General features: G+C 44.0%; 1 protein-coding gene across 2 annotated transcripts in view; it reads left to right on the forward strand.

The window, feature by feature from the left end:
• necab2 (N-terminal EF-hand calcium binding protein 2) overlaps positions 1–19,861 on the forward strand; it is a 148,399-nt gene that overhangs the window by 73,237 nt on the left and 55,301 nt on the right. For both annotated transcript variants that reach the window (XM_043707377.2, XM_043707376.2), the window contains exon 6: positions 10,866–11,002. In XM_043707377.2, the coding sequence (XP_043563312.1) occupies positions 10,866–11,002 (137 nt within the window). The remainder of the gene's footprint in view (positions 1–10,865; positions 11,003–19,861) is intronic.

The raw sequence follows: 19,861 nt of genomic DNA on the forward strand, positions 1-19,861 counted from the left end.
TTTTATGAAACCTTGTTATCTCGAGAATGTGACTTAAAAGAAGTTCTGGGATTTACATTTTAATGAACCAAAACCTGCAACCTATTCTAAAAGATGAAAGACTTAATAGCAATCTAGGTTTGTTCAAAATATCATTTCAGTTGCACGACACAGAGCGTGGAACATTACAGCGCAGTACAGGCCCTTCGGCCCTCAATGTTGCACCGACCTGTGAAACCAATCTGAAGCCCATCTAAGCTACACTATTCCATTTTCATCCATATGTTTATCCAATGACCATTTAAATGCCCTTAAAGTTGGCGAGTCTACTACTGTTGCAGGCAGGCCATTCCACGTCCCTACTACTCTTTGAGTAAAGAAACTGCCTTGGACATCTGTCCTATAATTATCACCTCACTTTAAAGCTTATGTCCCCTCATGCTAACCATCACTATCCGAAGAAAAAGGATCTCGCTTTCCACCCTATCTAACCCTCTGATTATCTTATATGTCTCAATTCAGTCTTCTCTCTAACGAAAACAGCCTCAAGTCCCTCAGCCTTTCCTCATAAGACCTTCCCTCCATACCAGGCAACATCCCAGTAAATCTCCTCTGAACCCTTTCCAAAGCTTCCACATCCTTCCTCTAATGCGGTGACCAGAACTACATGCAATACTCCAAGTGCAGCCGCACCAGAGTCTTGTACAGCTGCAATATGACTTCATGGCTCTGAAACTCAATCCCTCTACAAATAAACGCTAACACACTGTATGCCTTCTTAACAAATAAAAAAATGACACTGTATACTTTTGCTATAAATTCTGTGTCTTATGGTCCTACTCCACAGCTACCTGATGAAGGAGCAGCGCTCCGAAAGCTAGTGCTTCCAAATAAACCTGTTGGATGATAACCTGGTATTGTGCGATTTTCAACATTTAAAAGGTATCTGGATGAGTATGTAAGGGTTTAAGATGGATATGGGCCAAGTGCTGGCAAATGGGACTAGATTAATTTCGGATATCTGGTTGGCATGGACGAGTTGGACTGAAGTGTCTGTTTCCATGCTGTATATCTCTATAACTCTGTGTGGTCACAGCAAGATCGCGAAGTGCTACAGCATTGGTTGGTGTCTATCTGCAGAATTAGCGCTAAGAGGAGATAAACAGAGCCCTAGGTTCAACATTCTGATTTGAAAATGTGTTGCTGGAAAAGCGCAGCAGGTCAGGCAGCATCCAAGGAGCAGGAGAATCGACGTTTTGGGCATGAGCCCTTTTCCAGCAACACATTTTCGGCTCTGATCTCCAGCATCTGCAGTCCTCACTTTCTCCTCAACGTTCTGATTACCAACTGCTTTATATCTTTGGAGATGGCATGAGGAAGACCAAGGGGTCTCCTTCTTCACAATGTGGGAGGGTGAGGGAGTGGGGTCATAGAGCCATACAGCATGAAAACAGGCTTTTCAGTCCAACCAGTCCATGCCAAACAGAATCCCAAACTAGACTAGTCCCACCTGCCTGCTCCAGCCCATATTCCTCCTTACCTTTCCCATTCATGTATCTATTGGGCAGGAGTGGGTGGTTGGTTGAGGGGTGAATGTTTGCTCAGGTTGTCAGTCCCTCAGGATTGACAGAAAATGTGCTGAAATGCAGTGATGGAGCTCCTCTATGAGATTTATAAAGCAAATAAAAGTCAAACATGGAAAATAGGAGCAGTAGGATGCCTTGCAGCTCTTATAGCCTGCTTCTCATTCATTCTGATCACGGACATTCAACCCAGTCCCCAGTTCCTGCTTTTACTCCATATCCTTTGATCCCTTTAGCCCAAAGTGCTATATGCAACTCCTTGAATTCATACAATGTTTTGGCTCATTTTCTGTAGTAGAGAATTCCACAGGCTCATCACTCTCTGGGTGAGGATATTTCTCCCCATCTCAGTCCTAATGGCTTCACTCTATTATCCTTAGAGTGTGACCTCTGGTTCTCAGCTCCGTGGTCATCAGGAATATTCTTCCTGTGTTTATCCTGTCTAGTTCTGTTAGAATTTTCTATGAGATCACCCCTCATTCTTCTAAAGTCCAGCGAAAATAAACCTAACCCTTATGTTGTGCACTGATTCAAGAGGGGCTGCAAAGAACAGTCTGGGAACTGTAGATCATTAAGCCTAACATCTGTGGTAAATACATAGGGGCAGCATGGTGGCTCAGTGATTAGCACTACTGTCTCACAGCACCAGGGACCCGGGATCGATCCGAACCTCGGGCGATTGTCTGTGTGGAGTCTGCACTTTGTCCCTGTGTCTGCGTGGGTTTCCTCTGGATGCTCCGGTTTCCTCCCCCAGTCCAAAGATGTGCAGGTTAGGTGAATTGCCAATGCTGAAATTGTCCATAGTGTTCAGGGATGTGAAGGTTAGGTGAATTAGTCGGGGATAAATGTAGGGTAGGGGAATGTGTCTAGGTGGGTTACTCCTCGGAGGGTCAGTGTGGACTTGTTGGGCCAAAGGGTCTCTTTCCACACTGTGAGGATTCTATTCTATGAAATACTTGAAAAGATTCTGAGAGGTAAGGTATTTGGAAAGACAGCATTTGATTAGTAATAGTCAGGATGACTTTCTGCATGGAAGATCATGCCTCACAAATTTGTTTGAGTTTGTTGATGAAGTGACTGGGAAGGTTGACACAGCAGCACTAAAATCTATATGGATTTCAGTAAGGCCTTTGATAAGGTTCCATATGGTAGATGCTCAAAGATTAGATTGTATGGAATCCAGGGGGAGCTGGCAAATTGGATACACAATTGGTTTGATGGTCGGAAGCAGAGGGTAATAGTGGAAGGATACCCGTCAGACTGGAGGCCTGGGACTAGTGGAGTACCTCAGGGATCGGTGCTGGGCCCATTGCTGTTTGTTATCGATATCAATGATTTGGATGAGAATGTACAAGGCATGATTAGTAAGTTTGCTGATGATGTTAAAATCCAAAGTATGGTGAACAGTGAGGAAGGATATCAGAAATTGCAGCAGGACCTTGATCAGCTGGGGAAGTGGGCTGGGAAATGGCAAATGGAGTTTAATATAGGTAAGTGTGAGGTCTTGCATTTTGGAAATGGTGGCTCAGTGGTTAGCACTGCTGCCTCACAGCGCCAGGGACCCAAATTCAATTCCCGCCTCGGGCAACTGTCTGTGTGGAGTTTGCACATTCTCCCCGTGTCTGCGTGGGTTTCCTCCAGGTGCTCTGGTTTCCCCCTACAATCCGAAGATGTGCAGGTTACGTGAATTGCCCATAGAGTTAGGTGCATTAGTCAGGGGTTAATATAGGGTACGGGAATTGGTGCTGGGTGGGTTACTCTTTGGACGGTCGGTGTGGACTTGTTGAGCCAAATGGCCTGTTTCCACACTGTAGAGAATCTAATCAAATCAAGGTAGGAGTTTCTTGGTGAATGATAGCACCTTAAGGAGTGTAGAGGAACGGAGGGACCTTGGAGTTCAGGGGCACAGTTCTTTGAAATTGGAGTCACAGGTAGACGGGCAATGAAGAAGGCTTTTGGTACACTGGCCTTCATCAGTCAGGGCATTGAGTATTGAACTTGGGAAGTTATGTTGCAATTGTGCAGGACATTGGTGAGGCTGCACTTGGAGTATTGTGTTCAGTTTTGGTCACTTTGTTATAGGAAGGATGTTTATCAATTGGAGAGAGTGCAGAAGGAAATTACAAGGTTGTTGCCAGTACTAAACGGCCTGAGTTATAGAGAGAGGTTGGACAAGCCAAGATTGAGGGAGATCTTAGAGAAGTGTACAAGATCATGAGAGGCATGGATAGGGTGAATGCACTCAGTCTTTTTCCCAGGGTTTGGGAATCAAGAACTAGAGGGCTTCAATTCAAGGTTAATGGGGAAAGAATAAAAGGGAACCTGAAGGGCAACTTTTTTACGCAGAGGGTGGTTCGCATATGGAATGAGCTGCCAGCGGACATGGTGGAGGCGGGTACATGAACAAGATTTAAAAGGCATTCGGACAAATACATGGACAGGAAATATTTAGAAGGGTTTGGGCCAAGTGCAGGGAAATGGGGTTAGCATTGATGGACTTCTTGGTGGGCATGGAGCAGATTGGGCCAAAGGGTCTGTCTCTGTGCTGTAGGACTTTATGACTCTATGTCTCTATAATCGATTCAACCTCTCCTCATGGGTCAGACCTCAAAAAGTGTGGTGCTGGCAAAGCACAGCCAGTCAGGCAGCATCTGAGGAACAGGAGAGTCGATGTTTCGAGCATAAGCTCTTCATCAGGAATGCTTATGGTCACAACGTCGACTCCCCTGCATCTGCAGTCCTCACTTTCTCCTCATGCGTCAGACCTGCCATCTCAGGACTGAATGATTGTAAATTCAAGCTTTTCTTCTTGCCCACTTCTCACATCAGAAGGGCCCTCTTTTAGAACATAGAACATAGAACATAGAACAATACAGCACAGAACAGGCCCTTCGGCCCACGATGTTGTGCCGAACATTTGTCCTAGCTTAAGCACCCATCCATGTACCTATCCAATTGCCGCTTAAAAGTCACCAAAGATTCTGACTCTACCACTCCCACAGGCAGCGCATTCCATGCCCCCACCACTCTCTGGGTAAAGAACCCACCCCTGACATCTCCCCTATACCTTCCACCCTTCACCTTAAATTTATGTCCCCTTTTAACACTCTGTTGCACCCAGGGAAAAAAGTTTCTGACTGTCTACTCTATCTATTCCTTTGATCATCTTATAAACCTCTATCAAGTCACCCCTCATTCTTCGCCGTTCCAACGAGAAAAGGCCTAGCACTCTCAACCTATCCTCGTACGACCTATTCTCCATTCCAGGCAACATCCTGGTAAATCTTCTCTGCACCCTCTCCAAAGCTTCCACATCTTTCCTAAAGTGAGGCGACCAGAACTGCACACAGTAACTGCACACAGATAAACAGTGGTGTTTATCTGTCTCACTCTATTGTCTATTCAAGACATGACATCAAGGGAAGGCTACACTGTGAGATGGCAAGAAACAGTGGCTCAGTAGTTAGCACTGCTGCCTCACAGCACCAGGGACCTGGGTTCGATTACAGCATCAGGCGACTGTCTGTGTGGAGTTTGCACATTTTCCCCGTGTCTGCGTGGGTTTCCTCTGGTTTCCTCCCACAATCCAAAGGTGTGCAAGTCAGGTGAATTGGCCAAGCTAAATTAAATTGCCCATAGTCTTCAGGGATGTGTAGGTTAGGTGCATTAGCCAGGGGTAAATAGGGTAGGGGAATGGGTCTGGATAGGTTACTCTTCGGAGGGTTGGTATGGACTGTGGGGATTCTATGATTCTAAGTGGTCTTGTCTGCTTTCTCAGGTGGGCATGAAATATTGCATAGCTAAGTTCAAAGAAGTTCAAGGTTAATGGGGAAAGAAGGGCAGAGAACTCTTCTCCAGTGTTACCGTAATCAGTGAAAAATCAACAATATGATTGTTCACTGTATTTGCTTGTTGGAGATCATTGTATGGCGATTGGCTGCTTTGTTTCCTGAACTAACACAGTGGCTGTATTTCATGATTAGCTCTGGGATGTCTTGATGTTGTAGAAGATATGTACAGTTACAGTCCTTCATCCCTTCCTTCCCTTTTTCCTCTCTTTCCATGTCATTTTCACATCACCTCTCTCATGGTGGACTCATGATAATGTCTCAAACAATCCAGAGGCCCAGGCTAATGCTCTCAGGATGTGGCTTCAAATCACACTACATTTAATTTCAATTCAGTGAATCTAGAATTGAAAGCTAATCCTCTGTAATGGTGACTGTGAAATTGTCCTTGTTTGTTGAAAGAACTTACCTGGTTCATTCATTGTCCTTTAGGGAAGGGAATTTGCCATCCTTACCCAATCTGGGCCTATGTATCACTCTGGATCCATGGCGATGTGGCTGATTCTTCATTGTCCTCTCCATTCAGTTAATGCACAATGAGGGATGGGCAATAAATGCTGGCTTTTTTGACTCACTCATACATTTATATCCAGATGATTTCCCGTGATGGTGTCCCAGACTCCCCAATGTTTTTCCATCCTGCTGGAAGTATTAAGTAAAGGAAATCCCCTGCTGTGCTTATTTCTGATGTGTTAATTAGCCATGTAATAATCAGCAATGAAGCTATCAAACTGAGTTTTATTTACTGAGCCACCAAGGTAATGGTTTTGCACGAATTGGAACATTATGCTGAGTGGAGCTGAGTGGAATCTGAAATCCACTGAGAACCCAGAACAAATTCTGGCAGGATCCGAAATGACCGCTCTTGTTAGCTTGCCCCATGCAGAGATCAGCATAAACATATCCACTGGTGTAAATATAAATGAACACAGACTTTATCTCAATGGCATAACAATATCCCAAAGGATTAAATCTTCCCCCATTATAATTAAACCAATTATGTTTCTTGTAATACCAATGTTATGACATGTTATACTTTATTCACTGTTGTTCCAATGAAAAGTTAACTTCCTGTTCAATCCAGGTAATGTGACTGCATGGTAATACAGATCATTCTGCTGTAACATGATAGTTATGTTCCTCTGTAACCTCGCGCTATAGGTAATCACACTAGGGAAAACTGCTATAGAAAATCACACTATACAAAATCTCAAATAGAAAATCACTATACCCATTCTGTGGAAAGACTGTGTTATCCAAGTAATGCCCACAATTCATCAATCGCGTTGTAGCCATTTTGTGCTGAACAACCTGTACCAAATCCTGGACTAATCATAAAATCCATACAGTGTTGACGCAAGCCATTCAGCCCATTGAGTTGACACTGCCCCCCCCCCGAAGAGCATCCCACCAGATCCATCCTACTACCTTATCCCTGAAACTTTCCATTTCTTATGGTTAATCCACCTAATCTATACATTTCTGGACAATTTAGCATGGCCAATCCACCTCACCTGTACATCTTTGGATTATGGGAGGAAACCAGAGCACCCAGAGTAGACACAGGGAGACACAGACAGTCACCTGAGGATGGAATGGAACATAGGTCCCTGGCATTGTGAAGCAGCAGTGCTAACCTTTGAGCTACCATGCCACCCAAATGCCCTAACGTCCTGAGGACTTGGGTTCAACTCTCATCATAGCAGATAGTGAAATTTGAGTCCAATAAAAACAATCTGTAATCTGAAGAAAATTGCTAATCTAATGGCAACCATCACCTATTATTGATTGTTGTAAAATCCCATCTGGCTCACTAATGTTCTTGAGGGAAGGAAATCTAATGATGTCACCTGGTCTGGTCTAATGTGACTCCAGACCTACAGCAATGTGGTTGACTATTAACTACCATCTGAAATTGCTTAGCAAGTCATTCACATCACATGTAAGAATAAAATAGTCTGTGTCACTACTCAATTGTATCGGTTTGGAATTCCAAAGCACCTTCTCCATTTAAAAATAACTCCAGATGGTTATCCAAAGAAGTTGAAATGAGGCCATGTAAGATGATGGAGGACAAAAATCTTGGTCATAATTGTAAGCTTTAAGATGTATTTTAAGAAATGGAGAGAGAGAACAAGAAAAAGAAGAAGAGATTTGGGGGAGGCTTCCACTACTTATGCCCCAGGCCTGTCAAGGTCTGGTCACCAATGGTGGGGTGATCAATATCAGAGTTATTGACAGAAGCCCAGAATTGCAGGAATGTGGAGGTCTGAGAGGGCTGCAGGGTGGAGCTGGTTACAGAGGTCAGAAGAATGAATCCATGGAAAGATTTCAAAATGAGAATGGGACTTGTTAACATTGTGGGGTCATTAGCCTGGAGCGCAAGGTAGGTATGGATCAGTGACATGTGTTTCAACCTAAAATGTAGGTATTAAAGTTTTAGACCTGTTCAGGTTTGTGGACAGTGGCCTGGAAGAGTTGACCTTAGTGGTAACAAAGGTAGTGAATCAGGGCTTTAGCTGTAGATCAAAGTTAGATAAAGACTCTTGATATTATGGGCATGAAAGAAGATATTCCTGCTGAATATGTAGATACTAACCGAACTCAGGCAAACAGCATAATGAAGTTGCTCATGTTAATCTCTGTGTCATCAGATTGTTACGTTTGTTAAGGTCTTTATTTAAGGCTAAGAAGAAACAAACGGTGATGATAATTGTCTGAGTATTGGGGAGCATCTGCAACACCAAGTGTGGAATGAAAGGTAAAAGCTGAGAAAGTCAATGAACTCTCACCACAAAGTAAAGCCTGTATGTGTCTGGATTCCAGTCTCTCCAACTGGAGTAGAATTTATTACCAGTAAACAGACTGGTAGACTGCTTCAGACTCATGTGAAGGAGATAAACGTCATAGTTCGCTAGAAAAGGCAATTGGCGGCAAAAACTGAAGACAATGGCTTTGATCGTTCTCATTTTTAATTGAAGGAGACTTCTGTTTGGATAAGCAGTGCAGCAAATCCGAGTCAGAGGAAGAGTGGACAGGGGTGGTGGGAAGTTAGAACTGGGTTTCCGCTAAGTGAAAAATTATACTTCATTTTCCAGTAATGCCATTAAGCAGCAACATGTAACTGAAAAATAACAGGGGACTTAAGCTAGACTCTCGGGCAGCACAGAGATAATGGTGCAAAACGAGGAAGAGAAGCATTTGCAAGTGATAGCGAGTTTTGAGAAGATTTGTAGCTCAGGTTGAGGTTCTGGATATAGGTTTGCTCGCTGAGCTGGAAGGTTCATTTCCAGATGTTTCGTCACCCTACTAGATAACATCTTCAGTGGGCCTCCAGGCAAACCACTGTTGATAATTCCTGATTTCCATTTATATGTTTGGGTTTCTTTGGATTGGTGATGTCATTTCCTGTGATGACATTATTTCCCTTGGTGATGTCATTTCCTGTGATGACATTATTTCCCTTGGTGATGTCATTTCCGGTTCTTTTTCTCAGGGGGTGGTAGATGGGGTATAACTCGATGTGTTACTCTGGCTTTGATGAGCTGGGTAAAAATGGAATTGTTTGATAATAGTCCCACTCAGATGGACAGCAGTTGACAGGCTTTGGAAGAGGGTGGAATAAAATAATAGGAATAAAATCCTGATTGGAAGCATTCAAGCCTGTTTCAAAGGTGGTAGCTGGAATGCTTTAAACAGTTGTGGCCCCCTTATCTAAGGAAAGACATACTGCCATTGGAAGCAGTCCAGAAAATGTTCACGAGGTTTGGAGGGACAGTCTTATGAGGAGAGGCTGAGTATATTTGGCCTGTACTCATTGGAATATAAAAGGATGAAGAGCATCCTTATTGACATATATGAGATTCATGGGGGACTTGTCAGGATAGATGCACAAAGGCTATTTCCCTTTGTGGGAGAGTCTAGGACCAGAGGGCATCATCTTAGAATGAGAGCTTGCACATTGAGGACAAATTGAGGAATTTCTTCCCTCAGGGGTAGTGAATCTGTAGAATTCTTCCCTGTTGAGGCTGGATCATTAAGTATATTCAAGATTGAGACAGACTTTTAATCAGCAAGGGATTCAAGGGCTATGGGAAAAAGGTAGGAAAGTGGAGTTGAGGATTATCAGATTAACCATGAACCCATTGAATGTAGGAATACACTCAATGGGCTGAATGGCCTACATCTGCTCCTACATCTTAAAATCCTATTTTATGAACTTGGCAAGAAGGACAAAAAGCAAGATAGATTAGGCTACAATCTTACAGGATGTAATTTGTAACTTTAATAAGTGTTGTAATAGGAATACAATCCTGATTGGAAACATTCAAACTTGTGGTTGTAATATTGGGGAGGATTGAGAAGTGGCCAAGTACCTCAAGGTGGGACGAGAGTTTACACAAATATAATCATAGAATCTCTACAGTATGAAAACAGGCCATTCAGCCCTCGAGCCCACACTGACCGTCTAAAGGGCAGCCCATCCAGACCCAACCCTCTACCCTATCCCTTTATTCCCCATGACTAACCCACCTAGCCTGCACATCCCTGGACACTACAGACATTTAGCAAGGTCAATCCACCTGACCTGCAAATCTTTGGACTGTGGGAGGGAACCGGATTACCCAGAGGAAACCAACGCAGACACAGGGAGAATGTGCAAACTCCACACACACAATCGCCCGAGGCTGGAATTGAAACCAGCACTGTGAGGCAGCAGGGTTAACCACTGAGCCACCATGCTGTCACATAAGGTTCAAGGAGGGGCATTGAGGAGCAGGTAATGACAGCAGCTTTTGAGTAGATGGGGCACACTACCTGATGAAAGAGAACTGTTAGCAGTACCTTGGGAAGCTGGAAGAGAATTTGGGTGTCCATGTGATGATAGAGCTGAGGGAGGGTGGGATGGGTCTTATGGACAATGTGCACTCAGAGGAGTGGTAAGGAAACAGAGCAAAGAAAGATCAGGTCGTCAGGTTTTAGCTGCACCTCCCTATTTCAGAAATAGTGTGAATGAATGATGCTGGAAAAGATATTCAGCAAAGAGAAAGATGCTCATTCTGTAATTACTGTCCTTTCCAATCAAACTCCCAGCATGAAAACTAATGAATAACTTGATTAATATTTGGACAGGCTTGAAAACATGAATACTTTCTTCAGCAGCAAGTATAATATTTCAGTCATTTTAGGGTCCCATCTCACTAATCCACTGGAATTCTTTAATGGAAGTTTAATAAATTAGTGCATAAAGGCTAACTGGTAGAATTATGGAATTTTTAGAAGGCATTCGATAAGCTCAACTCATGTCACTTCCAACGAAATTTGATAATCACCTAATAGACAATGAATGAACAAAAATTGCAAACAAATATGAAAGCAATCCTGATTTTCATTTTTTTTCACTTTCAGTCTGCTTTTAAAGAGTCTTGATTGCCTGTAACCTTTTGCTCCCCAGGTATATGAAAGTGGGACAAAGCTGGACCAGTTTGTGACCAGGTTCCTGTTGAAAGAGACATCCAGCCAAATTCAGTCCCTGCTAACCTCTGTGGAAAGTGCAGTTGATGCGATCGATGACCAGACCACTCAGACAGGGTATGTGGCTCTCTGATCAATTATTAATCTTCTTTTCTAAGCAAAGTTTGTCATCAATGAGTCCCGGCGTGCCCACGGGAAGGTGGGGGTCCTCTTGCTTTTGGTAGGTGTCCTTGCTGCCTGATCAGAATTACAGGGCAAAATGAAGGCTGATTAGATTGGTGGCTCCAGGTGCTGTAAATAATCGCAGGATATTTTAAACTATCTTGTATCACCTGGCTCTGTAAGAATGAATTGTTGTGTTCATTCCTGCGATATTTTCTTTATGACATGATGAACATTTAGCCATGAAATCTCCTCGGCTTCATTCCCCAAAGACAGCTAATCACAGTTCTTTTATCTTAATGCTTCTCCCATTCCATTTTGTTTGGGGGATTTGAAGGCCAACTTATTATGGTTGGCCTTGTACATGTATCGCAGAAAACCAGTATTCAGGGGAACAGGTGACAGAGGACATAGAACAAAACAGCGCAGAACAGGCCCTTCAGCCCTCGGTGTTGAGCCAAAAATAGGGAAGGCAAATAGTATTTATTGTGAAAGGCATAGAGTTCAAAAGGAGGGAAGAGTTGCTGCAATTATGCTAGACATTAGTGAGACCTGGTGTATTGCGTACAATTTGGGTCCCCTTCCTTGAGAAAGGATGTAGTTGCACTGGAGACTGTTCAGAGCAAGTTCACGAGATTGAGTCCAGAGATGAGCAGTTTAGGCCTGTAATCTCTGTCATTGAGAAGAATGAGAGGAGATCTGAGGTTTATAAGATGCTAATGTGGATTAACAAGGTAGACATAGGCCAGATGTTTGCTCATGTCGACAGTGGAGAATGAAAGGTTATAGTTTTGGGATAAAGGATGGCAGATTGAAAACAGAAATGAGGAACAACAAAGAACAAATAACAATACAGGACAGGAAGAGGCCCTTCGGCCCTCCAAGCCTGTGCCAATACATTTTGCTCTTACATACTAAAACTGTCTTCACTTGCAGGATCCATATTTCTCTCTTCCCTCCCTACTCATGTGTTCGTCCAGGTATTTCCTGAATGCTGCCATTGTGTCTGATTCCAGCACCCCTTCTAGCAGTGCGTTCCGAGTATTCATCACCCCTTGTGTGAAAAATTTCTCTTTAAGGTTGCACATCTCTTTAAAATACAATCACCGCCCAACCTCCTGCTACCATCACCTTGAACCTGTAACTGACCACTCCACCTGGGAAAAAGCCTCATACTTTCCACTTTATCCATGCCATTCACAAGCTATAAACTTCTATCAGGTGACCCCTCAACCTTTTGTGTTGCAATGAAAACAAGATCAGTCTATCCAACCTTTCTTCATCGTTAAACCTCTCCCCCCCCCCCCCCCCCCCCCCGCCCCCATACAATGCAACATCCTGGTAAACTTTCTCTGTCACCTCTCCAAAGCATCCACATGCTTCTGATAGTGGACCACCACTGTACGCAATGTTCCAAGTATGGCCTAACTGAAGTTCTACAATTGATTTGGAGATGCCGGTGTTGGACTGGGGTGTACAAAGTTAAAAATCACACAACACCAGGTTATAGTCCAACAGGTTTAATTGGAAGCACTAGATTTTGAAACGCTGCTCCTTCATCAGGTGGTTGGGAAGTACATAATTCTGTATATTACAATTCTGTGTCTTACAATTGTGTACTCCACAACCACCTGATGAAGGAGCGGCGCTTCGAAAGCTGGTGCTTCCAATTAAACCTGTTGGACTATAACCTGGTGTTGTGTGATTTTTAACAAAGTTCCACAAAGCTGCAACATAACTTGTTTGTACCTGTAGTCAATGTCCCTTCCAATGAAGGCAAGCATGCAATAAGCCTTTTTTCCTACCTATCTACCTGCATTGATCTGTGTACCTGCACACCCAGATTCCTCTGCATATCAGTACTCCCTAAGGGTTCTACCATTCGCTATAATTTCCCCCGTACTTGTCCTTCCAAAATGCATCACCTCTCATCTGTCTGGATTAAACACCATCTGCCATATTTCTGCCCATGCTTCTAACTGATCTATATCCTGCTATATCCTCTGGCAATCCTCTTCGCTATCCGCAACTCCACAAATCTTCGTATCATCCGCAAACTTATTAATTAAACCAGCTATGTTTCCCTCCAACTCATTGATGTAGACCAGCAGAGGGTCCAGCACTGATCCCTGTGGATCACCATTAGTCACAACCTTCCATTCTGAAAAGCATAAATTCACTATTACCCTCTGTCTCCTATGACTAAGCCAGTTCTGTATCCATCTTGCCAGTTCACCCCTGATACCATGGGACTTCACCTTTTGTATCAGTCTGCATGAAGAACCTTATCAAAGGCTTTACTGAAGTCCATGTAGGGAGCTGCTTTCCCTCATCAATCATCTTCTTCACCTCCTCAGAAAACTCGATCAAGTTAGTGAGGCAAGACCTCCCCTGCACAAAACCATGCTAATAAGTCCATTTGTTTTTAAATGTGTATAGATCTTGTCCCTGAAAATCTTTTCCAATAGTTTCCCTACCACTGACATGAGGCTCACAGACCTGTAATTTCCTGGATTATCCCTGCTAGCCTTTTTGGAGGAATTGCTTTTATCAAAGGGTCATGAATCTGTGGAATCCACTGCCCTAGAACAGGGCCTTGAGTAATTTTAGGAAGGAGATAGCCAGATTTTAAATTAGTAGTGAGTTAAAAGGATGTGGAGAACGGTTAGGAAAATGGAGTTGTGATCATGATAAGATTTGTCATGATGATAGTAACTGGCAGAGCAGGCTCACGGGGCTGAACTGCCTCATTCTCTACTAATTAGTTTCCTTTTATTTCAATATCATAGAATCATAGAATCCCTACAGTGTGGAAACAGGCCATTCAGCTCAACAGGTCCACACCGACCCTCTGATGAGTAACCCACCCAGACTGATTCCCCTACCCTATTACTCTGCATTTACCCCTGACTAATGCACCTAACCTACCCATCCCTGAACACTGTGGGCAATTTAACCTGACTAATTCACCTAACCTGCACATCTTTGGACTATGGGAGGAAACCGGAGCACCCGGAGGAAACTTACGTTCTCCCATTCTTTCCATCTTGGCCACTGTGTTGTACTCCAGGCCCTGAGTCTGATTGAAAGCTGTCAGGTTGGGTGTGTCAAGAGATATGGAGCAGAAATGGGATAGAGATAACAAACCCCTGCTGCGATCGAAATGAATAGATCTGAGGGGCTGAACGGCCTCCTCTCATTCCAAAGATTCCAGTGCTTGATAAGTGATTCTGTTTTCTGAGGTATTTTTGGTTCCTCCTGATGCTTAAAGTAATGCTGAACAATAAACTAGTAATATACAAAGAGTGTGAGTCTGGAATGACAAACAGTGGTGTAAAGGCAATCTTCAGAATAATTCCTCGAATTCTGGAAGGTGGGGGTAGGGAGTTTGTTGCTTAGCAACAGCCTGATGCTCAAAGTAAGTTTTCATTCTTGATTTATCAGGAAGCTGAATGGCTGCGATGATAGATTATTCATTCCTTCCCTTGGCCTGGCTGTGCAGTGGGGATTCATGATCCTGCCCTTTGATCTGTCTGAGACAGAAAGGTTTCAGAAAGTCTTCTGCAGAATTGAAGCCTGAATAGCCTGTAACCCCTCAAAGGTTCAGTGCCTTAAAGCTGACCACTTTAGTTGGGTGTTTCAGATGTCCCTGTGTAGATGCAGGGGCCACACCGAGAGTTGTTCAGACAAATAAATGGACCAGGACAGAGCCTGGTCTGTTATTTACAACTCAGGTGGGCCAGGGAACTCGAAAACCCAGTTAAACTCAGAAAGGGGAGAGAGTGGGATCAGAATCTGTTTTTTTTATTTCTTCATTGAGCATTTAAATTGAGCAATCGTTGGCCATCTCTAATTGCCCTTGAAATGAGTGACTTGCTTGGCCATTTCGGAAGGCAGTTAAGAGTTGGCTGGCTTGCTGGGGGCCTGATGATGACCTAGTGGTGTTGTTGCTTGAATATTAATCCAGAGACCAGATAACGATTGGGGATCTAGGTTCAAATCCCACTCAGGCGGATGGTGGAATTTGAATTCAATAATAATCTAGAATTAAGAGTGTAACGGTGACCGTGAAATCATTGTCAGGTAAAACCAATCGAATTCACTAATTGGAGGAAAATTGCCATCCTTATGTGGTCTGGCCTACATGTGTCTCCAGACCGACAGTAATGTGGTTAACCGGCAACTGCCCTCTGGGACGGGCAATGAATGCTGGCTTGCCCACATCCCATGACTGAATTTTAAAACAGAAAATGGCTTGCATGTAGGCCAGACCAGGTAAAGATGGCAGATTTCCTTCCCTAAACGGTATTAGTGACTCAGGTGAGTTTTTACAACAATTGACAATTCCAGATTCTTTTGTGAATGAATACAGATTCCACCATCTCCTATAGGGGAATTCAAATTCAGATCCCCAGACGGTATAGATCACTGGGTTACCCATCTAGCGATAATACCACAACACCATTAGTTCCCTGTTGTGAAGCACTTGATCACAAGCGATCAGCATAACACTGCTCGCCTACAAACTTCAGGTCTCTTGATTGAGTTACCGGGAGTTGCTGTCATCTGCAGCCATTACAACATTGGTGAGAGGTCAGAGCAAGAAGGAGCCTACAAAGAGGATCAATCCATTTTGGGTATTAGCAGTTTAAAGGAGCTGTCAGAACTGTATTCCTTCATCTTGATGTCTACTCAGGTGTGACTACCTCTCTGTAATGATGAAGAAGACTTTGTTATTGAGAGGAGTTGCAGGGAGGTAGTCACACCTCACGTAAAAGAAGAAGGTAGATGGGTTACCGTCAGGGGATGGAAAGGGAACCGGCAGACAGTGCAGGTATAGCCCTGTGACCGTTCCCCACAACAGCAAGTATACTGTTTTGGATACTGTTGTGGGGGGGGTGAGCTTACCGGGGTAAGCAATGGGGTATAGGTCTCTGGCACAGAGTCAGTCCCTGTTTTTTTCAGAAGGGAAGGGGCAAGAGCAGCAGAGCATTAATCATTGGGGACTCCATAGTTCGGGGGACAGATAGGAGGTTCTGTGGGGACAACAGACATTCACGGTTGGTGTGTTGCTTCCCAGGTGCCAGGATTCGTGATGTCTTGGATCGTGTTTTCGGAATCCTTGAGGTGGAGGGGGAGCAGCCCCAAGTCATGGTCCACATAGGCACCAATGACATAGGTAGGAAAAGGGATGGGGATTTAAGACAGAAATTCAGGGAGCTAGGGTGGAAGCTTAGTGCTGGAACAAATAGAGTTGTAATAGATTAGATTAGATTACTTCCAGTTTGGAAACAGGCCCTTCGGCCCAACAAGTCCACACCGACCCTCCGAAGAGAAATCCACCAAGACCCATTCCCCTACATTTACCCCTTCACCTAACACTATGGGCAATTCAGCATGGCCATTCACCTGACCTGCACATTTTTGGACTGTGGGAGGAAACCGGAGCACCTGGAAGAAACCCACGCAGACACGGGGAGAATGTGCAAACTCCACACAGTCAGTTGCCTGAGGCAGGAATTGAATCCGAGTCTCTGGTCATCTCTGGTTTGTTGCCCGTGCCACGTGCTTGCAAGGTGAGGAATAGGGAGAGAGAGGAGTTGAACATGTGACTACACGAATGGTGCAGGAGGGAGGGTTTTGGATTCCTGGAGAATTGGGGCTCTTTCTGGGGTAGGTGGGACCTCTACAAACAGGATGGTCTACACCTGAACCAGAGGGGTACCAATATCCTGGGGGTGGGAAATTTTCTAATACTCATCGGGTGGGTTTAAACTAATTCAGCAGGGGGATGAGAACCGAAATTGTAATTTGAGTATACGAGAGGTTGAGAGTAGGGAAGTCAGAACTAAGATTTCAAGATCGCAAGAAGGCACCAGCAAGCAAGAAGTTGGTTTGAAGTGTGTCAACTGCAGGTGCATCCAGAATAAGGTGGGTGAACTTGCAGCATGGGTTGGTGCCTGAGGTTTCAATGTTGTGGCCATTTCAGAGACACGGATATAGCAGGGGCAGGAATAGTTGTTGAAGATTCTGGGATTTAGATGTTTCAGCAAGACCAGAGAAGATGGTAAAAGAGGGGGTGGTGTGGACTGTTAGTCAAGGACAGTATTATGGTGGCAGAAAGGACATTTGAGGACTCGTCTACTGAGGTAGGATGGGCTGTGATTAAAAACAGGAAAGGAGCGTTTACCCTGTTGGGAGTTTTCTATCGGCCTCCAAATAGTTCCAGAGATGTAGAGGATCAGATAGCAAAGATGATCTTCGAATAGGAGCAGGGGTGACAGAGTAGTTGTTATGGGGACTTTAAGTTTCAAATATTGACTGGGAATACTATAGTTCAAGTACTTTAGATGGGTCAGTTTTTGTCCAATGTGTGCAGAACACAGTATGTAGACAGGTGAACAAGGGGTGAGGCCACATTAGATTTGTTACTGGATAATGGTCCCGGCCAGGTGTTAGATTTGGAGGTAGGTGTGCACTTTGGTGATAGTGACCACAATTCAGTTATGTCTACTTTAGAGATGAAAAGGGACAGGTATATACCACAGGGCAAGAGTTATAGCTGTGGGAAAGGTAATTATGATGCGATTAGGCAAGATTTAGGATGCATAGGATGGGGAAGGAAACTGCAGGGGATGGGCACAATTGAAAAGTGGAGCTTATTCAAGGAACAGCTACTCTGTGTCCTTGATAAGTATGTATCTGGCAGGCAGGGAGAAAGCTGCTGAGCATGGGAGCCACGGTTTACTAAGGAAGTTGAATCTCTTGTCAAGAGGAAGAAGAAGGCTTATATTAGGATGAGATGTGATGACTGTTAGGATGCTTGAGAGTTACAAGTTAGCCAGGAAAGACCTAAAGAGAGAGCTAAGAAGAGCCAGGAGGGGACATGAGAAGCCACTGGCAGATAGGATCAAGGAAATCCCTAAGGCTTTCTATGGGTATATCATGAATAAAAGAATGACTACAGTAAGATTAGGGCCAATCAAGCATAGTAGTGGCAAGTTGTGCATGGAGTCAGAGGACATGGGGAAGCGCTAAATGAATATTTTTTGTCAGTATTCATACTAGAAAAAGACAATGTGGTCGAGGAGAATACTGAGAAACAGGCTAATAGACTAGATGGGATTGAGGTTCATAAGGAGGAGATGTTGGCAATTCTGGAAAGTGTAATAATAGGTAAGTTACTGGGCTGGATGGGATTTATCCTAGGATTCTCTGGGAAGCCAGGGAGGAGATTGCAGAGCCTTTGGCTTTGATCTTTATGTCATCATTATTGGAAGGAATGATGCCAGAAGACTGGAGGATAGCAAATGTTGTCCCCATGTTCACGAAGGGGAGTAGAGACAACCCTGGTAATTATCAACCAGGGAGCCTTACTTCGGGTGTGGGCAAAGTTTTGGAAAGGATAATAAAAGATAGGATTTATAATCATCTAGAGAGGAATATGTTGATTAGGGATAGTCAACATGGTTTTGTGAAGCATAGGTCATGCCTCACAAACCTTATTGAGTTCTTTGAGAAGGTGACAAACAGATGGATGAGGGTAAAGCTATTGATATAGTGTATATAGATTTCAGTAAGGCGTTTGATAAGGTTCCCCACGATAGGCTATTGCACAAAATATGGAGGCATGGGATTGAGGGTGATTTAACGGTTTGGATCAGAAATTGACTAACTGAAAGAAGACAGAGGGTGGTGGTAGATGGGAAATATTCATTGTGGAGTTCAGTTACTAGTGATGTACCACAAAGATCTGATTTGTGTCCACTGCTGTCATTTTATAAATGATCTAGATGAGGGCGTAGAAGGATGGCTCAGTAAATTTACCAATGACACTAAGGTTGGTGGAGATGTAGATAGTGCTGAAGGGCGTTGTAGGTTACAGAGGGACATGTATAAGCTGCAGAGCTGGGCTGAGAGGTGGCAAATGGAGTTTCATGCGGAAAATTATGAGGTGATTTAGTTTGGTAGGAGTAGCAGGAATACAGAGTACCGGGCTAATGATAAGATTCTTGGTTGTGTAGGTGAGCACAGAGATCTTGATGTTCAGGTACATAGATCCTTGAAAGTTGCCATCCAGGTTGGTAGGGTTGCTAAGAAGGCATACGGTGTGTTAGCTTTTATTGATAGAGGGATTGAGTTTCGGAGCCATGAGGTCATGTTGCAGCTGTACAAAACTCTGCTGCGGCAGCACTTGGAGTAATGCGCATGGTTCTGGTCACAGCATTATAGGAAGGATGTGGAAGCTTTGGAGAAGGTTCAGCAGAGAGTTACTAGGATGTTGCCTGGTATGGAGGGAAGGTCTTGCGAGAAAAGGCTGAGGGACTTATGGCTGTTTTCATTAGAGAGAAGCAGGTTGAGAGGCAACTTAATTGAGACATAGAAGATAATCAGAGGGTTAGATGGGGTGGACAGTGAGAGCCTTTTTCCTCGGATGGTAATGGCTAGCACAAGGGGACATAGCTTTAAATTGAAGGGTGATAGATATAGGACAGATGTCAGAAGTAGTTTTTTCACTCAGAGAGTAGTAGGGGCATGGAACGCACTGCCCGCAACAGTCGTCGACTCGCCAACTTTAAGGGCATTCACATGGTCATTGCATAGGCCTATGGACGAGAATGGAATAGAGTAGGTTAGATGGACTTCAGATTGGTTCCACAGGTCTGTGCAACTTCGAGGGTCAGAGGGCCTGTACTGCGCTCTAATGTTCTACGTTCTATGTTGTGTGCATCAGTCACTATTCATCCAGTAAGGCTGTAGGCTGGGTCATCATTGAATCAGAGAATCATAGAGTCGTGGCTTTGTTCAGCACAG

Source organism: Chiloscyllium plagiosum, unplaced genomic scaffold, assembly GCF_037043375.1.
Source record: "Chiloscyllium plagiosum isolate Xiang-an unplaced genomic scaffold, Cpla_swu_hap1 HiC_scaffold_17, whole genome shotgun sequence".
In the NCBI taxonomy this organism is placed as follows: Eukaryota; Metazoa; Chordata; class Chondrichthyes; order Orectolobiformes; family Hemiscylliidae; genus Chiloscyllium; species Chiloscyllium plagiosum.